This window comes from Podarcis pityusensis (assembly GCF_964106645.2).
Source record: "Podarcis pityusensis genome assembly, chromosome: 12".
NCBI lineage: Eukaryota > Metazoa > Chordata > Lepidosauria > Squamata > Lacertidae > Podarcis > Podarcis pityusensis.
This window is the reverse complement of record NC_138037.1, coordinates 52976978-52998392: the sequence shown is the minus strand read 5'-3', so window position 1 is coordinate 52998392 and position 21415 is coordinate 52976978. Positions and strand designations below refer to the sequence as shown.

Genomic DNA, 21415 nt, shown 5'->3' with positions numbered 1-21415 from the left:
ATGATTAGTGGATTGCATGACTAGTCAGTTTAATTAATAAAATAGATGCAGATCAGCTGTGTTTTTCCACCACAGATTGCCATTCATTTCTCGCTTCCTATGAAGAAAGATCGATTGCATCTGTGCTTCCACATGAGCGAGCAAGCAGTCCAGGAAATGTCAGTAATCAGCTAGAGTCTTTCACGATTACAGTCCTGTGATCCTTGAGCTACTCACCCCTCTGTTCTTCCAGCAGACTCAGACAAGTGAAATAGGTACCCGATGCTAAGTTTTACAATGGGCTTGTTAGTACAAAGTTGCTGGAATCTCGCTTGTCAGACACGCTTCCTGTATTCTCTCCAAAGAGCACAATGCATGCCGGCTGGCCACTGGATTTCAGCACCTGGGAACCATTTAGCCATCTCTGCTCTAACAGAGCTGCAATACTGCAAGCTGCCAGATTGTGCATTTGGGGCAGAACTGTGTTGCAAGCCTGTTGCCTAAGGGCTATTTCAGCTGGGGCTGGGGGAACGACCAGCTTTGGGATGGGGGTGCTTAAACCTTTCCCTGCCTACCACTTCTCCACTCCAAATCAGCCCCTCGTGTTGCAAAACTGCTGGCCCATGGGGTGGGTGAAGAGAGGAGGAGAATTAAGTAGAGAAGCCAGGAGCGAAAACCAGGTTTTGTTACATGGGCACAGTATGAAATGTATTTGCAGTTGCAATGAAGTAATCAGTGCGTCACACTTACCAGCACAATTCTGCTCAGGTTTCCAGTGAACTTTCAGACCTTCCCTTTGACAGGCTCTAGCATAGGCGAGAAAGGACTCACAGTAGCAGTTTTTATGAACAGGGCACTCACACATGTCTGTCACGCAGGACCTGTAGTGAACATCCCAAATGACAGGTAGGGGGAAAGCGAATGAAAGACTGGGTTTAGTTTAGTTTTTTGCAACAACAACAACATTGTCACATTGGCTTGGATCCTAGCAACTGTTATGAAGTAAAGTGCCCCTAAAATCCAGCTTTTGCAATGGTTGCCCATACCTGAGAAGGAAAATTCTGGTTTGGCCTAGAGAGGCTTTAGCCAGGGCAAATTCAAGTAAGCTGACCTGCAACACCTCCTGTTAAATCTGTTGCTTGCTGTCTCCTTCACTGTAAATTTTTACCATGCTCCCTTATCATTTGTAAATCTAAATGAAACAGCATCATATTTCTTCTGGAAGTGTTAAGCCAAGATATGGTGACCTAAAAGGTCACTTCCTCCTTCTGCCCCACAATAACTAATCAGTGAGTTTCAACAGGCTGAGGCTCCTGCCAGAAAAGCCCCAAAGTTATTATGTTAATCTCGCCGCCTCCTTCACCAGGACAACAAAAAGGAAGACGTGTTTTTAGAACCCATTTCCTATGGATTTAAGGCCAACTCTTCCTAGCAGGCACTGTTTAAAATCTTTTAATACCTGATGTCAGAGGCAGGTGCCAGGAGCAGGTCAGTAATAACTCACACAGCATCAGTTGCATGTGGAGGAGCAGAGACGTGAACCCGGTTCACCAGATTACGAGTCTACCGCTCTTAACCACTACACCACACTGGCTCCCAAGGAATCTGAGACTCCATCAACACATCTGTCTTTGCTCCGCCCTCTTCATACCACTTCTAGTGCTGGGAAACCAGTGGGAGGGGAGCTGATTGTAACAGTAGGGGGGTACCGCATTGTCTCTTCAGCAGCCTGTCTCAACTCTGCCTCTTGTCTCCCCTCCTCTCCAGTCTCTGCTTCTGCACTGCTCTCTGTCCCAGCCTCTTCCTGCTCACTCAACCCTGTTGCCTCTTCAGCTTCAGACACCTCCTCCTCCCAGTCTGCTCTCTCTTCTCCCTCTGACAACTCCTCGTTGTCCCACCATCAATCCCTGGCTCTGAGGCTTCTTCCTTTGGGGGCTCTCCAACTGGTGCCTCCCACCACCCCTCAGCACCCAGCAGGTCCATGACACCTGAACACTTTCAGTAATATTTGTAGCCTTTATTTTAATGCTTATGCCCAACTTGAGGACAAAAAGTGATGCTTTTCACTTTAGCGAATGGGAATCTTTTGAACAGAAAGGACACCTCATCTCTCTCCATCCGACTTCTGCCCCATCTTTATCCCTTTCTGTTGCTGAAGAGGGACCCACAACTCCAGCATATCAAGTAGCCCCATCACAAAAATAAGAAAAGGTTGTAAAAAAGAAACTCTTCCTCTTTGGCAAAGCTATCAGCTGGCAAACCTGCATCCGGCAATCTTCTGCTTTCAAGCCAGATCAGGTCCCCATTTCTTGGGGAGAACTGCTCTTTCTTTCCCCTTGCTTCATCCCATACAACATTTTCTGCTGCTTAAGCAGACTGAATTCTAGAGCTGAGGCTGGAAGGATTTGATTCTCCACCCCCAATTATGAACCCCCAACTATGAATGTTGTGCCATAAAATCAGTGTAGAAAATTATACATGGCCTAAATAATGTTAAGGGACGCGAGTGGTGCTGTGGGTTAAACCACAGAGCCTAGGGCTTGCCGATAATTAGGTAGATGGTTCGAATCCCCGCGATGGTGTGAGCTCCCGTTGCTCAGTCCCTGCTCCTGCCAACCTAGCAGTTCGAAAGCACATCAAAGTGCAAGTAGATAAATAGGTACCGCTCTGGTGGGAAGGTAAACGGCGTTTCCGTGCGCTGCTCTGGTTCGCCAGAAGCGGCTTACTCATGCTGGCCACATGACCCAGAAGATGTACGCCGGCTCCCTTGGCCAATAAAGCGAGATGAGCGCCGCAACCCCAGAGTCGGTCACGACTGGACCTAATGGTCAGGGGTCCCTTTACCTTTTTAAATAATGTTGGCAAATTGGGAAACTTTGCTAATACTGGGGTGGGAGAGAGAGAGAGAGAGAGAGAGAGAGAGAGAGAGAGAGAACCCAGAAGCACTGGGAGTGGAAGGGCCACATTTAGAAACCAACACATCTTTTAAGAAACATTTCCATAGCAATAAGGGACAGAAGGTTTGAATTTATATGAAGAAAACACACAGACATTGGCTCCCTCTAGTGTTCAATATGTAACATGTTAGACAAGCCAATTTTCCCCCAAAATCTTAGGATTGCATCAAAAACGTGACAAATTTTCTAAAATGACAACATTTCAGTCTGGTGGAAGGGGGGGGGCACATGCCAGCTGTGTGCCAATTTGTGACTATCATTCCACTATTTTGGTGCATGTATAAAGGTTGAGAAGCCATAGCTTTCCAAAGCATGTCTATATAAAGCAAAATAGATACGTTGTGAATTCAACACATATGACAATCCAAATTAAGTTTGCATACTTTTTTGTGTGCATAGGAATGATGTCTGTGCAGTAAATCAATCACATCTGAAGCTGCTGGTGGTGCCAGGGATGTATTCACAGAGACAAAGACAGGCCATGTTAAGTGTCCCTATAAGGTTGTTTAAAGTGAGAATCTCTTTTCTCCGAAACAGGAAATGACTGCAACAAAATCCAGGTCCGTGAAACATCTCACTGTGTTTATTTCCTTGTAGGTAGGCCACAAACCCAAGCAAGTTCAGGTTTAGGGTAGATCTGCATCCCAATTTTGAAGGGCCATGTAGTACATGCGCCGTTTGGGAGAGCATGAGACTCTTAAATCTCAGGGTTGTGTCTTTGAGCCCCACACTGGGCAAAAGACCCGTGTGGTACCTTTCAATTCTTCAGTATTATGAGTCTATGATTCCACATACTGTAAATATAGAAATGCAGACCTCATTTGAAAGGTAGAAGAAACATAGAAATTATCTTTCAGGGGAAATGGTTGCATTTAATTCTTTTTTGCATACAGTACTTTAAATATTTCCCCCCTTTTTAGTAAGTTATCTTAACCTTTGATTCTGTTTCACACTGGAGCAAATAAATACCAAATTGGTAAGGTATGCTGATTTATCCAAGACTGAAATCAGGCATTTGGAGGACAGCCTAGGATCAGCTTTAGACTTGCCATTGAGATCTATACCACTAGAGGCAGGGCCTTTTCAGTGGTGGGCCCAACTATGTGAAACTCCCTCTTTAAAAGAGTTCACATGGCCCCTACTTTTCTGGCATTTGAACAAACACCAAAGACTTCATTTCAAGCTACTTTTACTAAAGGGCTGGGATTGTAGTTTTACTGATATATAATGAAATATTCACTACTGTTTCAGTTTTCATGAGGGCTGCCTAGGAAGGTGGCACACCAATCTTTAAAACAATCAAATAATTCTCAAAGCTCTGTTTGCTTCCAACAGTCAAAGCATTTTCAGTGGCAAAGCAATGGGACAAGAGAGGCTGCTTCCCCCTTCCCTGGCCTTGTGGCTTTCCTAAGCAACACCCCTCTCTGCAGCTGCTTTCCCCTTTTTGTCAAGTTTCAGAGCCAGGCTGGAACTCATTGGATGTTGCGCTGATCACTCAGGCTCCCGTGTGGATGCAAGGTTGTCTCATCTGGGAAGAAGTGGTGATAACTGGATGGATATAATCCTAGCCTGTTGCACGGAGAAAGCCATGAAAAGCAAACACATCTGTCATCTGTGAGACACTCCCCTGCGTCAGGCAGCCCTGCGTTGCTCCCACATCTTCAAAGCAAACCATATGACTACACTTCTTTAGCAACAGGCCTTTTCCACATTAAACTATGGAAAGTGTCCAAGTCCTGTAAGAGGTTAAAGAAAAGGAGCCCTTTGCTTCATTTAATTTTTGCTGCTCCTTTTTTTTAATTTTAACTGAATGCTGCTCTTGCTGTTGCTGCTGCCCTTACACAGTGCTCCGTGCAGTATTGAAAATGCAGATGTTTGGTGTCTTTCATCAAACATCTGCAGTTCCTTTTACTTCACAGTAAACAAGCGCTCCAAATCAATCACCCTAAGTGGGAATGCCTTTTGCATTTAATATTAAGTGCTGCTCAGTTCACAAACTCAGCATGATGTAGTGCACACTAAAATGTGCAAGTTCTTCCAAGCCATGACGCTACGCAGACGAAAAGCTAACAGTGACCCGGGTAAAAAGACACAGGGACATTCTAGAATGAAGCAGATGTCCCAAAGGCCTAAAATTTAAGTAGAAAGGAGTCTCTGCCCCAAGCCTTGCCATGAAACACTCTTAACTATACCCCGTTTAAGACAGTATTAGCTGGCTGCAATTGCCTGGGGTTGGTGTTCTGGTAGGGGGATTGGGGTAAAGAGTTGCCACATGCAAGAGAAGAATCATTCCCCAAGCCTAGTGTCCTGTAAAGCGAGTGTCTAGAGGGAAAGTCCACTCACTGGAGAGGTGCAATCCAAGTTTTAGCGCTTGCCTCACCTAATTTAACAGTGAAGATATCCAAAATCTATTCGGCAGCCAAATTGGACACTGTCATAATCACATTTCAAGGCACTCAAGTTTAATATTGTGACTCAAGACTGTGGAGTTTTGTTTTGCTTCGTACAAGAGGGAGCTCATTTTTCCTCTCTGGAGAAGCAGCTGAAGCCTGAAATGCTCAACAACTTGGTGATTCAGAGTCTTAGAGGGGGAATTTATCTCTCTGCTTAAATAGAACAGGGCTTCCCTTTCTGTCTCACAGGCAGAAATGGAATGGAGTATCCTGAAAATTAAGAGGCTGGCTATCTGGGACCCTGAATAAGAGCACTCCATGAAACAAGAGTGCTTTTTCTTAGTTGCCCAGCTATGGACATCACCTTCACTGTACTTTGAACTTTTTCAGACCATCATGTGTTGCTGTAGACACAGCAGTAGTAGCAGTGGTAAATGTTAAAGAATTCTGCAAGTTTTTCCCCCAAAACAAAAAGTTTGGAGAATCAGGCTCCAAGCTTTCCACCCAAGATGTAAGCAAATACGCTATTTTGCAAGCTCCTATTTTGTAACTCAACACATACCTTTTAACATTTTACGCGGAACCATGTTGTGCCATTAAAACCTTTCAATGTATCCTGTTAAAAATATAAAGGCTTTTTAAAAAGCACCAGTGTGCTGTTATGTATATTTCTGAATCTTTATGTGAAAATGGACTTCAAGCCAAATTTGCATTTTATAGCTTCAGCCAGCATCACACCACAATAATAAGATAAAATGAATAATGAAATATCCTGGAATGTTTTCTAAAACCACACAAAATAAAATTTTCAGGACTATGCGATCATAGTACCCACCTCAAAGAGCTTTATTCATAATCCTCCTTAAATCTGGAGCCATAGTTTTGAAGGCAATAAAAATCCCACTCATTTCCTCATAATATTCCTTATAATATTATCCTGATGAAGAACACCGTGGGCTCCCCCTTTGCTTTGCGCTAGGAAGCCACATGGTATGTGAATCCTTTAAATTTTCAGTCCAGCTTTTGGACAAGAAGGGCGGTTTAGGGGCTAGCTCCTCTATCCCCATGGATAACTAAAGAGCTATATTCAAGAGCCCACAATACAATGGGAAGTTCTCAATAGAAATTAATGAGATTTGCACAAAAAACTATCCTGCTATGCAGCTCACATTCATCGCTTCAATTAGGGAGCCAGCTTGGCCTGAAAATGGATTGGACGTTGCAAAGACCTTAAACTCCCTCAAAGAGGGGTGTTGTTAGAGCAGACCATTCAATAGCCTCAGTGTCAGCCCCTCCAAAAAACCCTGCTCCTCCTCTAGCTCATCCCTGAGCCAAAAAATAAGAATTACTAATCTAACTACCTACGAGTATGAATGTGTGTATCTTTCAGTGAAAAAGCCCTTCATGCTATGAATTCTGAAGAGCTACATTGGGAACTGCTGCCCCTGGCACCTGAGGAAGTCACCTCACCTTGCGTCTTTGGTGGGCTGGCCCTGTTTGCCCCACACTGCTCTTTAGCAGAAAGAACAGCCATGGTTGTGGAAACAGGGTTCCTCTCCTCCCAGCTGCCACCTACTGCCAACCGCCAGGGTTAATTCTCCAGTATGCCTTGGGAATGACACTACAGTGTGATACAGCATTGTTGAAGGACATTCAAGAGGAGGAGATGACAGTCTTCACCAGTAGCTCCCAATCCCTCTCCTCTAACAGAATGCCATTTGGAACAATGCTATCATGTAAGATAGCATTGTTCCATGGGCATAATCAATGTCAGCTTCAGGAATTGGAGAGCCTTTGGGCAAAACCATCTCCATGGGGCCCCTTTTTCACTGTGGCAGACGTTCTTGTCACTGGACCCATTTTTGGTGTGTGGGCCCTTGACAGAAGCTCTATCATGCCAACCCTTTACACCAGCCCTAGACATTATGTTTAATTCAACATGATGATCTGTGCTATTGAGAATTTGAGAGTGGCAATGGAGGTTGGTTTTCCTTCCCCCCCTTCTCTCAAAATTCACCACCCAAAATGCAAAATAACCCCCTCACTTTTGTTGCCCACAAATGGAGCAGAGAAATAGGGTGAAATTGGCTCAGTCCTAGATGACGTATTAGCCAATCATTCAGAAAGCATCAATCTAAGAACGGATGGTCTGTCAGCATCCATAACATCCCGCTAAGGCACTGTGAGATGTGGGATGTATAGCTCGGTTGGCAGTCCAGGCTTTGATGAATCAAAGCAGTGCCTAATCTGTGGGCTGGTCTTGTATTAACTCCTAGCTGTGTACTGTTCCATGAACTGCCATGGCTGTTTTGCTTCAAGGACTTGAAGTTATAGTTCTTCTGTAAATACTAAAGCAGTATCTGCAGACAGTGGGGCTTTCGTGCAGCTTGTATTTGGGTTTCAAGTTCATACCAGGCATACTTGGAAAATAAGGCTAGAAATAAATTCTCCCAGTGTACACCAGAAGGGACTCATTAAGACTATTTGGAACGGAGTGAAGAATGCAAAGCACATGCCTTAATGTCTCTTAGAGAACAGACCGACAGTTGTGTACTGTGCACATATGTTAGCCTTTTTCATGGAAGTGGTCCCATTCATTTCAGTATTACCACTGCAAACTGGCCCTACAAAGCCATCCACAGTCTGGATGCAGGAGTCGTGTAGAGTTGTAGTTCTGCAAGATGAGGCTTACTGCAAGGAGACTACGTACTGGAAACTGTACTGTAGGAGGGGTACAGCTGATATGGGGCCTTTTAATCATGCCCCACTGTGCATGCCCCACAACTGCTGGGCATTCTCACCCAGCCGGCCCTGATATGAGACAGTCACTGATGCTGGATAACTGAAGGCATCAAGAAACACTGGTGCCATCTTGCAGGGACTGAAGGCTATAGTGAATCTTACTGGAAAATGTTATGTACAGGAACACAGAGATTCAGCCTGAGCACCACCACCAAACTCTGCACAGAAGATGGAACTGCAGAGAGACGAAGCATACTAGAGAATAAGCTAGGCCCAAATGGGTCAAGTATTAACTTTCTGGCCCAAATAATGGCTTCCATGCCAGGCTTACTCACACATCATTTGAGCAACTAGGAATCTAAAACTGGCAGTGCACTTGCAAATCCACTTACTCTAGCCACTTTGAAGCTCTTTTTAAAAAGTAAATTAAAAAAACACATTCTATTTTTAATGGATGAATTAACATTTAAATTAATAAACGTTCCTGCTGTGCTTTGTACTTTTAAAGGGAAGAAAAGCGCGGACAGCCCACCAGACTATGGTGAAAAAGGAAAAAAGTAGAACGGATGACTGAAATCTCTCTTTAAACCACTGGTAGTTACTCCTGTCAAATGCATTGTGAAGTCAGTGGGTGCCGGGTAGGAAAAAACACAATATAGTGATGTATGTCTGTATGTAGCTACAGAGCAGCAATCAATTCACCTAATAGCAAAAATATTTTACAAATAAATAGTGGGTAAAGATAATCACTACTGCAATATCTTTTTCTAAGGGATGGACAACAGTGTAAAATTTCATCAGAATGAAGCAGAGGGAGAATTGGGATTTCAGGCCCCTCCACCAGCGCAAGCTCCGTTTGGCTCCTCCTCTCCTGGAACTGTTTACATTCAAACTGATTATATAAAAAACAATTACGTTGATTTAAGAATTGGCGCTTGCTTGCTTGCTTTCCTCTTCCTTTCTCACCCCCTTCCTCCTTTTGTGTTGTGTCTTTAAGACTGTAATCCTATGGGGCAGGGATGTTGGGATACTGCCAGGGAGACAAAGTCCATCATGGCTCCCAAGCCGGCTGCCGGACGATCCATCGATCTCCCGTAGACACGCAGTATCAGCAATTAGCGACATGAGCTCCAGAAATAGCCTGGCACATTCCAGAACTCAATGCACGCTCTGTCAGCAGATAATGCACAGCGAAAGTCGCACTCAGGAGAGCATTATTTACAAGTTTTATTCAGCATTGATCAGAACAAAGAAAAACATGACTGCCTGCTTCAGTGTCTCCAGACACAGAGAAAAACGAAAGCAATAGAAAACATAAACTTCCTGTGAACAGGAAATGCGCAGACTCTGTGACTCACAAAGCCTGCTCCCTTTTAAGGTGGAACGGAAATATCCTAACAAGGGACTGTCTTGTTTTTATGACCTTACGTCGACTGCTCTGGGAGCCTTTTTGGCTGAGGAACCAGGAGGCCAAGCTTTGTGTTTTTTAAGGGAGGAAAAGGGGATTTGATCTAATGCAAGTCACCCCCAAGGCTCTATTTCAGCTGAAGAGCATGGTAAAAATGCTTTAAATAAATAAAATGACACATTCATGAAGAGCAGTCAAGAGTGTGCTTAAGTGTGCTTAAGTCTCATTGAAACTAATATGGGTTTAGTGCACAGTTAAATACTCTATTCCCCTGAACCTGAAGGCACACAGACCTAACTTCCTTTGGACTAAGCCTCAAGAGTATATTTCATTCATTCTGCACAGATGCCAAACTGCCACACCAAGCCAGACACTGAAGTATGATCCACAACTACCTGGATATATATAGAGAGATATGCCATGTCACACATATTGAGTGTGCTATGTAGCAACAACACACACAGAGGAACTGAAAGAACGAGCAAGAGAAATCTGTGCACATATAAAACTTACTCAATAATGACACATGGTGTCTCCTGAGTGCCACAATTTCCTGGGATGGATTCAAGCACATGCCAGAAATTTTGGTTCACACAGTTAAAGTGAATTAAAATCCACTTTAAAAACCCCACAACTTACCTTTTGTGATTAGGAAAATGATGGGAAATGCATTTAAAAGTGTAGGGTGAATGAGTAATTGAGGGGGAGATGCATAACCACCTCACGAGCGAATCAGAATTAATGATCAATAAAGACTGGACACAGTCTAGCCTCTGCATAATCACTGTCTAAATCCACAGGGTATAAATAATAAATTTTGGAGATAAATTATTATGGTTGGCCTCAGTCAGCTGCAGGAGCTGGCAGGCTGGCCTGTTATTTTTTAAAAAAAATTAAATGGGCCAATCATGACCCTAGTGGGCAGGGGGTGCTTGGGGGATGGCAGAAAAAGGTATTGGGTTGGATCAATAGGGGGGAATCCTTAACCCTAGGATTGACTCTGATGGAGTTCTTATTAACGTTGTATTGCTATTGTAATAATAATTACAACAATTGTCCATTCGCGAGCGCGCGCACACACACACACACACACACACACACATATATAGACATACACAGTGGTACCTCAGGTTACATACGCTTCAGGTTACATACGCTTCAGGTTACATACGCTTCAGATTACAGACTCCACTAACCCAGAAATAGTGCTTCAGGTTAAGAACTTTGCTTCAGGATGAAAACAGAAATCGGGCTCCAGCGGTGTGGCGGCAGCAGGAGGCCCCATTAGCTAAAGTGGTGCTTCAGGTTAAGAACAGTTTCAGGTTAAGTACGGACCTCCGGAACGAATTAAGCACTTAACCTGAGGTACCACCATATATATATGTAAAAGAGATCATATATATGAGAAATGGTTTCCCCTCCCCCAAAGAATATTAAAAGTGATGTCATCATAAATGTCTTGGTGAGGGCAAAGAGAACAACAAAATGCCCCATAAAGTTAAGCTATAATTTACAAGTGCTATCTCTTGTCTGTTATCTGTACTGCTATTTCATACGCCTGTATCCAAGTGCATGTATTTAGTTGCCAGAAAGGCTGCAGATATAACAGAATTCTAAAAAGCGCTTTCAGTACCCTCCTCCCCTGTAACGTGAAACTACTCTTGCAGAACTAAATACCGTGTAGAGTATTTTGCACAATTCAATTATTTTTTCCACCTGAGACTAATTTTTAGAAGGCTATTTTGGAAGCTTAAAAAAAACACACTATAACGTAAACTTTGCAGGAGAGTAAGGTCTTTTCTGCAAGCAAACATGGAACATTTTAATGATTTAATTAAATCAGTGCACGCCCCTGTATGGAGGACAGTCTTATTTTTGTCAACTAAGAGTAGCTTGTTTTAGTTTTATCTTAATTGTAATCTTAAATTTGTTTCAAGTCAAGCCAGACTAGGCTCCAAAATGGTAATATATTCCTGAGCAAAAGTAAAAAATGGCCATACAAAACCGAGATACCCAAAAACCTTTGCGCAGCATAAGCCTAAGTGTGTTTACGCAGAAGGAAGCCCTGCTGTGCTCGATGGGTTTCGTGCCCGAGTCTCTGTGTTCAGGGTTGCAGCTTTAAACATTTACATAGCTTTCTGCCTAATGATTCATATGCCCCGAAGATGTAAAGATGCTAAAATAGTCAAATGTAAACAATACATGTAGCTTTTCCCTATTCTTTTGCCCTTGTTGTGTACTGAGAGAGGAAATGAGTCACAAGTTATCGTGGTGCTAATACTCTATACGTTAAATGGTAGACACTACATTTGACGGAGTGTATGGCAACGGTCTATCCTCATCAGCTGATTCCATTCCATCTGAGAACATGGTGTTTTGTTTTTAAGCCATGAGTTTTCAGTCTTGTTGACAGCTTATTGTGTGTGTGTGTGTGTGTGTGTGTGTGTGTGGTGGGAGTTGCCTCTCGACCCTGGTGCAGTTTGTGGGTCAACATTTATTACTATTATTGCTATTATTAATTAAATTTCTACCCTGCCCTTCATCCAATGATCACAGAGCAGTTTACAATACGAAAAAACAAAATACAGTGGTACCTCTGGATGCGAACAGGATCCATTCCGGAGCCCCGTTTGCATCCTGAAGCGAATGCAACCCGCATCTGTGGGTCACGATTTGCCGCTTCTGTGCGTGACGTCATTTTGAGCGTCTGCGCACGCGTGAGCGGCAAAACCCGGAAGTAACACGCTCCGTTACTTCCGGGTTGCCGCAGAGCGCAACCCGAAAATGCTTAACCCGAAGCTACTTCAACCCGAAGTATGACTGTACATGCCATAATAACAAACAAAAACAATAACCCCACACCCACAATATTCATTATTTTTATTATTATATGCCCCCACGACAACTTGTACCATCGTGGTGGCTTGGAAAAAGGATACGGTCACATACTTTGCTGAGCAAGACAAGATCGTCAGAAGGAGCAGAAAGGATCAAACCACACACAGCCACTGGCGGAGGACCATGATCCTAGTGGGGTGCCATCGCAGCTGCCCCCACCCCACGCTGGGCACCACACCCCCACAGGTGGCACGCCTCACCCCCAGGACACGCGCCAGCCACGCCCCCGCCTGCTCTCTGCCCCCAGTGCCAGAGCATGAAGCTCCGCCATTTCACACAGGGCCAATGGCACAAAATATAGTTTTTCAAAACGTAAATAGCTGTTGGGGGGGTCAGGGGGTCAGGGTAGCAGTGCTCAGGGAGGCTGCTTCTACCCCAACACAATCCTGATTGTGACCAGCAATCCTGACCAGCAATGGCCATTTATGTTTTCTAAAGCACATTTTGTTGTTTACCCCTAAATAGGTACATGGAGGGGGGAAGCTACCCTTTTCACTGCACAGTTACCCAGGAAGGCACAGATCATTATGCACTACCACTTTCAGAAGCTTTTTGCCAGTTGTTTAAAAACAAACAAACAAAAACACAGAAGACATGGATCACTTGTAAGTTCTTCCAAAACAATTTAAGTCGATTGAAAGCATGTGGAACCTTCAAAAAAATAATAAATAAATCCACATGGACTTGGGAGTGAATGGACCTGCAAGGGACACAGGCTGGATCTAGACTGGTTCTTCCACCTCTATCTTCCAGTCAGGCAAGAGAAGATTGTCCTTTATGAAGGTACAATCTATCACTGTTGCACTTGAGGAGGTATTTTTTTCCTGGCTCACAGTATCTTGTTTTGAGAAAAAAGAGAGAGTCCCTGCTACGAATCACACGTAACTGCACAGAAAAACAGCTGCACTTGGCTTCCCCCATTTTTTTTTTAAGGGAAAATATATTTCCTACATACACATACATCTCTTTCATCCTATCACTCCAAATGTAAAACAAACAAAAGTACTGGTAGAAAACCTGGAACCGCTCAACCAAAAGGCATCCCTTCCAAAGAAATGCAAAATGGGGGCCTGGAGCAGGAACAGTAAACTCAGGAGAAGTTATCTGCAGCTTCTGATGATGATTCACTGTATATATTTCCTAGGAGGTCCTGCGATATAATAATAAACACTCTCACTAGTTGAGAACTCTTTGCAATTCTTAAAGTCTCTACAACACGATGGACTAACAAAGATTCTTCCTTTAGGGGGGCTGCAAAATGTTGAAAAAGACATTTGGCTGGGGTGGGATCAATTTAAGAAACAGCCTGTTGTTTGGGGCCAAGAATATGAAGGAAGGGGGAACACTCTTCCTTTGTGGTCTGAAGAGCTCACACCTCCGCTCAGTTTCCCCTCAAGAACTGTAATGTTTATAGGCCGCCTCTGCTTTCCTGGTAGGGAGGAGGAATGGGATTCTACCAATTCATTAAATGTTAGTTTCGACGTCATATTTCTTTCACCTCCAAACCAAGGGATATCAGTATCAGAAATGCTTTGTCAGAAGCCGGAACCCATGCAAAATTTTGAAAGAAAATAGTGCATTGAGAAAAATAAGGACTGATTCCAAAGTGACCATTCCCCCCCCCCCTTAAGATAGCCATGGAGGAATATGTGTGGAACATTTGACAGATGTATTATAACGTGTGTACATTTCTTGCAGTTTTTGTAGGATGTACCCGTATAATTAAAGCTATGGTTTTCCCAGTTGTGATGTATGGAAGTGAGAGCTGGACCATTAAAAAGGCTGATCGCCGAAGAATTGATGCTTTTGAATTATGGTGCTGGAGGAGACTCTTGAGAGTCCCATGGACTACAAGAAGATCAAACCTCTCCATTCTGAAGGAAATCAGCCCTGAGTGCTCACTGGAAGGACAGATCCTGAAGCTGAGACTCCAATACTTTGGTCATCTCTTGAGAAGAGAAGACTCCCTGGAAAAGACCCTGATGTTGGGAAAGATGGAGGGCACAAGGAGAAGGGGACGACAGAAGACGAGATGGTGGGACATTGTTCTTGAAGCTACCAGCATGAGTTTGACCAAACTGCAGGAGGCAGTGGAAGACAGGAGTGCCTGGCGTGCTCTGGTCCATGGGGTCATGAAGAGTCGGGCACGACTAAACAACTAAACAACAACAATCCACCTCCTACAGTCAAAGACTGATAGGGCAAAATTGCTTGGAATAATTCCAAAAGAAGCTAAAAAGGCATCAGTGAAGCTCTGATTTTACAGTGAAGCTGTAAAATTTATCAGAGGGCTTTCGCTCAGCTCCCTTTTGAATTTTTCATTGAATTCTGCCTAAAGTGAAACCACGTGAGAAGCATTTGCAAAGGAGTATATGGGGAGAGGCATTTGGGTCAGCAATGGCCAAACAAAAACAGCCAGGACCAAAGATGCTACTTCTGCACTGGGTGTGCCTGGGCCAGCTGCACCTATACAACGATGACCCAGATTCTTCACTGCCTTGCCATACCTCTGTGGGCATCCCTGAGTGGCAGATGACTCTTGCTATACAGTGGTACCTCAGTTACATACGCTTCAGGTTACAGACTCCGCTAACCCAGAAATAGTACCTCGGGTTAAGAACTTTGCTTCAGGATGAGAACAGAAATTGTGCCCCGGCGGCACGGCAGCAGCGGGAGGCCCCATTAGCTAAAGTGGTGCTTCAGGTTAAGAACAGTTTCAGGTTAAGAACAGACCTCCGGAACGAATTAAGTACTTAACCCGAGGTACCACTCTATATCAGAGCTCTTCACAAGCCCCTGCTGAGTTGAATGAACCTGCTCACTCCAAAAAAGAAGTGTGAAAAATTACTACCCCTTTTAGATCTGTCTCCACAATACCCGAAAAAAACTCACTGAAAACAAGCCAACAATGATTCTTGAGTCCAGTCTGTCTTGCACAAATAACTACATTTGGTTCTCCTACATAGGGAACATGACAGAAGAGGAGCATACATGTGATGGTCTTGGTACAAATTTTGGGAAGAGGTAATGAAGGAAATTTCTGAAATAATAGGTGCACCAGTTCCTTTAAACCTCACACGATGCCTTTTATCAAATTTTGATGAGTCAAATATGGATTTAGTATGTAAACCACTTATAATTTTTTCTGTTAGTAGCAGCTCATTTGACCATATTGCTGTTGGGCCTTCCTTTAAATATTTTGTTCAATTAAGTAATGTTTATGCTCATCTCTGATGGAAAGATGTACAAATTCAGCATATCTCAGGGTGCAGCAAAACCTATACATTTTGTCTCTTATTTAGTGGCCATGGTATATTTATATCATCGGCTAATTATGGAAATATGTCTTTATTTGGTATTCATATCATTTGTTTTGCATTCTTTTTCTACCAGGTCACTTTTTGTTGTAAGATCTAATTTACTGCATAGACCCTTGAGAAAGCACTGTGTTTTATGAGGTAATGGTTATGGACCCTGGCTTTGTTAGTTTTCTATACTGCTTTTTCCTCTTTTGATTTATTTAATTAATTTCATATTTCTTACTGGATTGTTATTTGAACTTCAAAATATAGTCTTGATAGTTTTTTTTAAAAAAACAACAACTGCAAAGTGTAATTGTTGTTTAAAAAAATGCTTGGGGGTGGGTGGGTAGCAAATGGACTGATTATAGAGTTAACAAGGGGGCACGGCTTGGTAGCAGACACTATGCTTTGTAGATGTAAGTTCTCTTGCTTCACTGACAATTCTAGTTAGAAGTGTTCTGACAACTCTAGTTAAAGGAGCTTAGAAAGACCTCTGCCCCCAAGACCACAGAGACTCTGGCTGCCAGTCAGCGTTCTCAGGACCAAGCCAAGTGGATGAATGATCTGATTCAGTAAAGGGTAGAACTTCATATCCCACAGTGAAACATTCACAGTGAACTATGCAAAATATGAAAGATACCAGACTAGGAGTGAGCAGAACTTTCCTACAAAATGTACACAGGCCTTTCAATGTTTTTCATTGATATTTCTCTATGGGCAAAAACATCACATCAATTTGGCTTCCTCGTCTTCCTTTTCAGAAAATCAACTGTCTTATAATGTGTCAAAGCACTAGCTCTGGGTTCTCTGCATTGACCAACAGCGGCTCTTTGGGATTTCAGATAGGAATCTCTCCGAGAGCTACCTGGAGATGCTGAGAATTGAAGCTGGGTCCTTCAGCATGCAACAAGGATGCTCCATCATTGAGCTATGGCCCTTTTAAGATGCTGCATGCAGTCTTAATATTAAAACTAAGACATGAAACTCGGTTACATCTCAGTCCCACCTAAATAGCTCAGATAGATAGATAGATAGATAGATAGATAGATAGATGCGGGTGGCGCTGTGGTCTAAACCACAGAGCCTAGGACTTGCTGATCGGAAGGTCGGCAGTTCGAATCCCCGCAACATGGTGAGCTCCCATTGCTTGGTCCCTGCTCCTGCCAACCTAGCAGTTCGAAAGCACACCAGTGTAAGTAGATAAAAAGGTACCGCTCCGGCGGGAAGGTAAACGGCACTTTTGTGCACTGCTCTGGTTCGCCAGAAGCGGCTTAGTCATGCTGGCCACATGACCCGGACGCTGTACGCTGACTCCCTCAGCCAATAAAGCGAGATGAGTGCCACAACCCCAGAGTCGGCCATGACTGGACCTAATGGTCAGGGGTCTCTTTACACACACACACACACACACACACACACGAATGAGATATAGTTTTGTTTTCCAGTTTGAAGAAAAAAATTCATGTGTGTGTGTTTGTGTGTGAATTCTTTTCTTCAAACTGGATAACAAATTGACTGAAAGTGAGAGACCAAGGAGTGGCATATTATAAAACATGAAGCAGAACATGGAAAGAGAAGGCTATGGATAAAGACGATGAATTTCTTCATTAAAACTACATATTTCCAGGGGATGCTGAGTCAAGTCAACCAACCAACCAACCAACCAACCAACCAACCACAAGCCTCTGAAAACAATATGGTATAACCATCTCCAAGACGGCTGCATTGTGCCTTGCACACCTCCTTCCAGCATCTCCTACAGCCAAGCTGGTGCCAAAGGTATTGCTCTGCTTTCCTTTGGACCCCATAAGCGAGGCTGAGAGGGAGGTTTTGTGGTCAGGGCAGCCCAGGACCTCCATACACACTGCCCCAGGGAGGTCACTTTTCACCCCTGGAGGCGCACTCAATTGTCTCTTGAGACAGACAGATGCCCACAACAACAACATCAGTAAGAGCAGCAGCAATAGTAGTCACTGTAGTGGGAGAAGGAGGAGGAGGTGGTTGGGGTTGTGGCTGCTTTGTCTTAAGACATGAAGGCTGATTACCAGGTGCACACTCATGTCGTGCCTATATTTGGGCGCCAAATTCCCTTTGATGGATAGCACTGTCAGAGGTTTGGCAGAGTTTGCTGTCTGCCTGCCCCTTCTCATCGCCATCAGCCCTTACTTGCTTAAACTTTAGCCAGCTGTCTTCAGCCCAGGTGCTGATCTCCTGCAGGCAGAGTGACAAGCAAAATGGTATATACAGACAGTTCAAGGGAACATATAGTCAGATTGGTGTTTGGTGTGTCTCACAACCAGTCCCCAAGGGCTCGTGCATGCTACGTGAAGGAGGAGGAGGAGGAGGAGAAAAGGATGGACTGCAAAGTAAAATGGGATGGATCATAAGACTTGGTCTGAAAATGAAGTATGGCCCACCCTTGTGAGCAACAACACTAAGAAATATATGGTCAAGGTGAGTGTGGTGTCTGTTCTGCCAGCGCAACACAACTTGCACAATAGTCTTGGTGTGTTCTCCCCCACCCCCGATTGGAATGTTTTTATGGCTTTGTAGGGTTTGTATGGTCTGAAGCTCAACATCAAAAAAACGAAGATCATGGCCACTGATCCCATCACCTCCTGGCAAATAGAAGGGGGGGAAATGGAGGCAGTGAGAGATTTTACTTTCTTGGGCTCCATGATCACTGCAGATGGTGACAGCAGCTGCGAAATTAAAAGATCCTGCTTCTTGGGAGAAAAGCAATGACAAACCTAGACAGCATCTTAAAAAGCAGAGACATCACCTTGCCAACAAAGGTCCGTATAGTTCAAGCTATGGTTTTCCCAGTAGTGATGTATGGAAGTGAGAGCTGGACCATCAAGAAGGCTGATCGCCGAAGAATTGATGCTTTTGAATTATGGTGCTGGAGGAGACTCTTGAGAGTCCCATGGACTGCAAGAAGATTAAACCTATCCATTCTGAAGGAAATCAGCCCTGAGTGCTCACTGGAAGGACAGATCCTGAAGATCCTGAATACTTTGGCCACCTCATGAGAAGAGAAGACTCCCTGGAAAAGACTCTGATGTTGGGAAAGATGGAGGGCACAAGGAGAAGGGGACGACAGAGGACGAGATGGTTGGATAGTGTTCTCGAAGCTACCAGCATGAGTTTGGCCAAAATTCAGGAGGCAGTGGAAGACAGGAGTGCCTGGCGTGCTCTGGTCCATGGGGTCACGAAGAGTCGGACACAACTAAACGACTAAACAACAACAACAAGGGTTTGCTTTAAAAAATAAAAGCTTTCATCATTTGTAAGACAACTGTGAAGTGGGATATAAATATAATAAATGTGTTTTACCAGTGCTGGGAATTGGCTAAGCATGGGTTGGCATGAAGGAATTTTCAGGAACATGATACACTCATTCCTGTGAAATGCGCACATTGTGCTGCTGTGTGAAACACACACACAATGTAATGCTTGGTAGCACCCAGAGCCAAAAGTAACCTACTCGTAGATATCTTTCTCAAACCCCAAATCATAAGCACCAGCAACCGGAACAGCAGGAGTCAGGAAGCCAAGTTCTTGATCCCATCTGGGCCGGCCATCCTCACGACTGCCAGAGGACTGCAGAAATGACAAATGCCACATGGTACTCACAGGAGAGGAAGAGTCCCATGAATCAGACACTGTGGGAATGAAAACCACAAAGGAAACGGAACACAAAAGTAGAAAGAGACGTAGAAAAACATCTGCAGGCACAGTTGTTTGTGGTACGGGGTATACCATTAAGGAGGGAAGTCTCTGCCCACGCGGTATTCACAATCTAAATAAAAAAGGTGAGGAAACCAACATTGCTAAGTGCAGGGAATGTTTTCATTGCTTCTGCTGCTTGACATTAAACAATAAAAATAATGTTAGAAAATAGGTCTTGGGTGTCATAAAAGGAAGATGGAAAGAATATACATATGTGTCCTCATGGGAACATCTGTAGGAAACCATTAAGTAGCTGTGCAACAACACGGGAAGAACATCTGTACAGACCACCAGCTTTGCTGCAATTATAATATTGGACAATCCATAATGTCTTTTATTCAAAGGTCACAGATCTTGTCCCAAATTAATTAAGCCACATAACATCCGCGTGAGGGAAGACACAGTGGGAGGAATACTTCAAAGAGCACCAGAGTCAGCTGCTTCTGGGTTAGAAACCACAGCACCTGTTTCCAGCACACGACAATACAGTTTTTAGGGCAGGAAGCAAAGCACTAAGCTCAAAGAGCAGAAGTAACTCAGGACTGCTGAGAAGCAACCGATATTTAATCAGAGGGGATGTTACTACTTTTTGCTACCGCAAGTGTCCTGTGGCCTCTACACAAAATAGCAGTCTTATTACAAAGGTAAAAAATTCAGTGATCTTCTTTTGACTTTTAAAAGTTCTGATTTAACACTCCTTCATAGGAAACAGAACCATTTTCTAGAATGTCAACTCCATGCAAGTGATGGGCATTACCAAACAGCACTAATTCAGTCTGATTAATTATCATTGTTCCAATACAGCACGAGGTAATGTAGAAATTATTCAAAATAAAAAATGAAACATAAGAGCTGTAAAAACAATATCACCAGAAAAAAATAGCAACACAAGCCTCAGTATATGAGAACAATTTAACCTGTCAACATTAAGTTAAAAGCAGAGGGACTTCATCACTACTTCACTACATCACTACAGTGAGTATCACTGCAGAGAAGGACAACCCTATATTGTGCTCCAGGCCTCAGGCAGATCTGACCTCCTGGACAGCAGGATTGTGGAGGAGAACCTCATCAGGGAATCTGAGGGAACAGGGGGGTTCATATCTGATATGGGACTTAGGCACTTCCTAAGATACACTCGGGATGCGGGTGGCGCTATGGGTTAAATCACAGAGCCTAGGACTTGCTGATCAGAAGGTCGGCGGTTCGAATCCCCGCGACGGGGTGAGCTCCCGTTGCTCGGTCCCTGTTCCTGCCAACCTAGCAGTTCGAAAGCACATCAAAGTGCAAGTAGATAAATAGGTACTGCTCCAGCGGGAAGGTAAACGGCATTTCCGTGCGCTGCTCTGGTTCGCCAGAAGCGGCTTAGTCATGCTGGCCACATGACCCGGAAGCTGTACGCCGGCTCCCTTGGCCAATAAAGCGAGATGAGCGCCGCAACCCCAGAGTCGTCCATGACTGGACCTAATGGTCAGGGATCCCTTTACCTTTACTTTTAAGATACACTCAGCCTACGCCCAGGGCCCTTTAAGGTTTGCAGCAACCCTGAAAACTCCCTTTGCCTTTCTGTGCATCACGTGTTCAGAAAAGGAGAAGGTGCTTAGGAAAGGACTCCAAGCTGCTCTAGTCAACTGCTGAAAAACAACAGGAAGACTGACTTCTTTTTACACAGTATGTCAAGGAAATTAGATATGGTCTACTAGCTAGATAGTATCAGAAAACAAATGCAATCATATAAACAACAGACCTTTGTTTTATTGCAATATGGCAATACTCCTAAGAAAGTACTCTATTAAGTTAGTCCATTTTTCTGTGCTTGTCACTCAAATTCTCAGCCTCCTCTCCAAGGGACTGTCTAGTGCAATACATTTAGATTATGCTGTACGTAAAAGTTGAAGACACAAGGCCAACACTATTTGCTTATGCATTGGACTTCTTCCTCAAAATGTCCTACAAAAATCCCTTGGACACCAGTCACTGAACAAAGCTGAAACTATTACACTC

General features: G+C 43.8%; 1 protein-coding gene across 1 annotated transcript in view; it reads right to left on the bottom strand.

Annotated features, from left to right (window-relative positions):
• Nucleotides 1–21415, bottom strand: part of BMPER (BMP binding endothelial regulator) — a 177280-nt gene that overhangs the window by 6553 nt on the left and 149312 nt on the right. The window contains exon 14 of the mRNA XM_080975869.1: nt 730–860. Coding sequence (XP_080831995.1) covers nt 730–860 — 131 coding nt within the window. The remainder of the gene's footprint in view (nt 1–729; nt 861–21415) is intronic.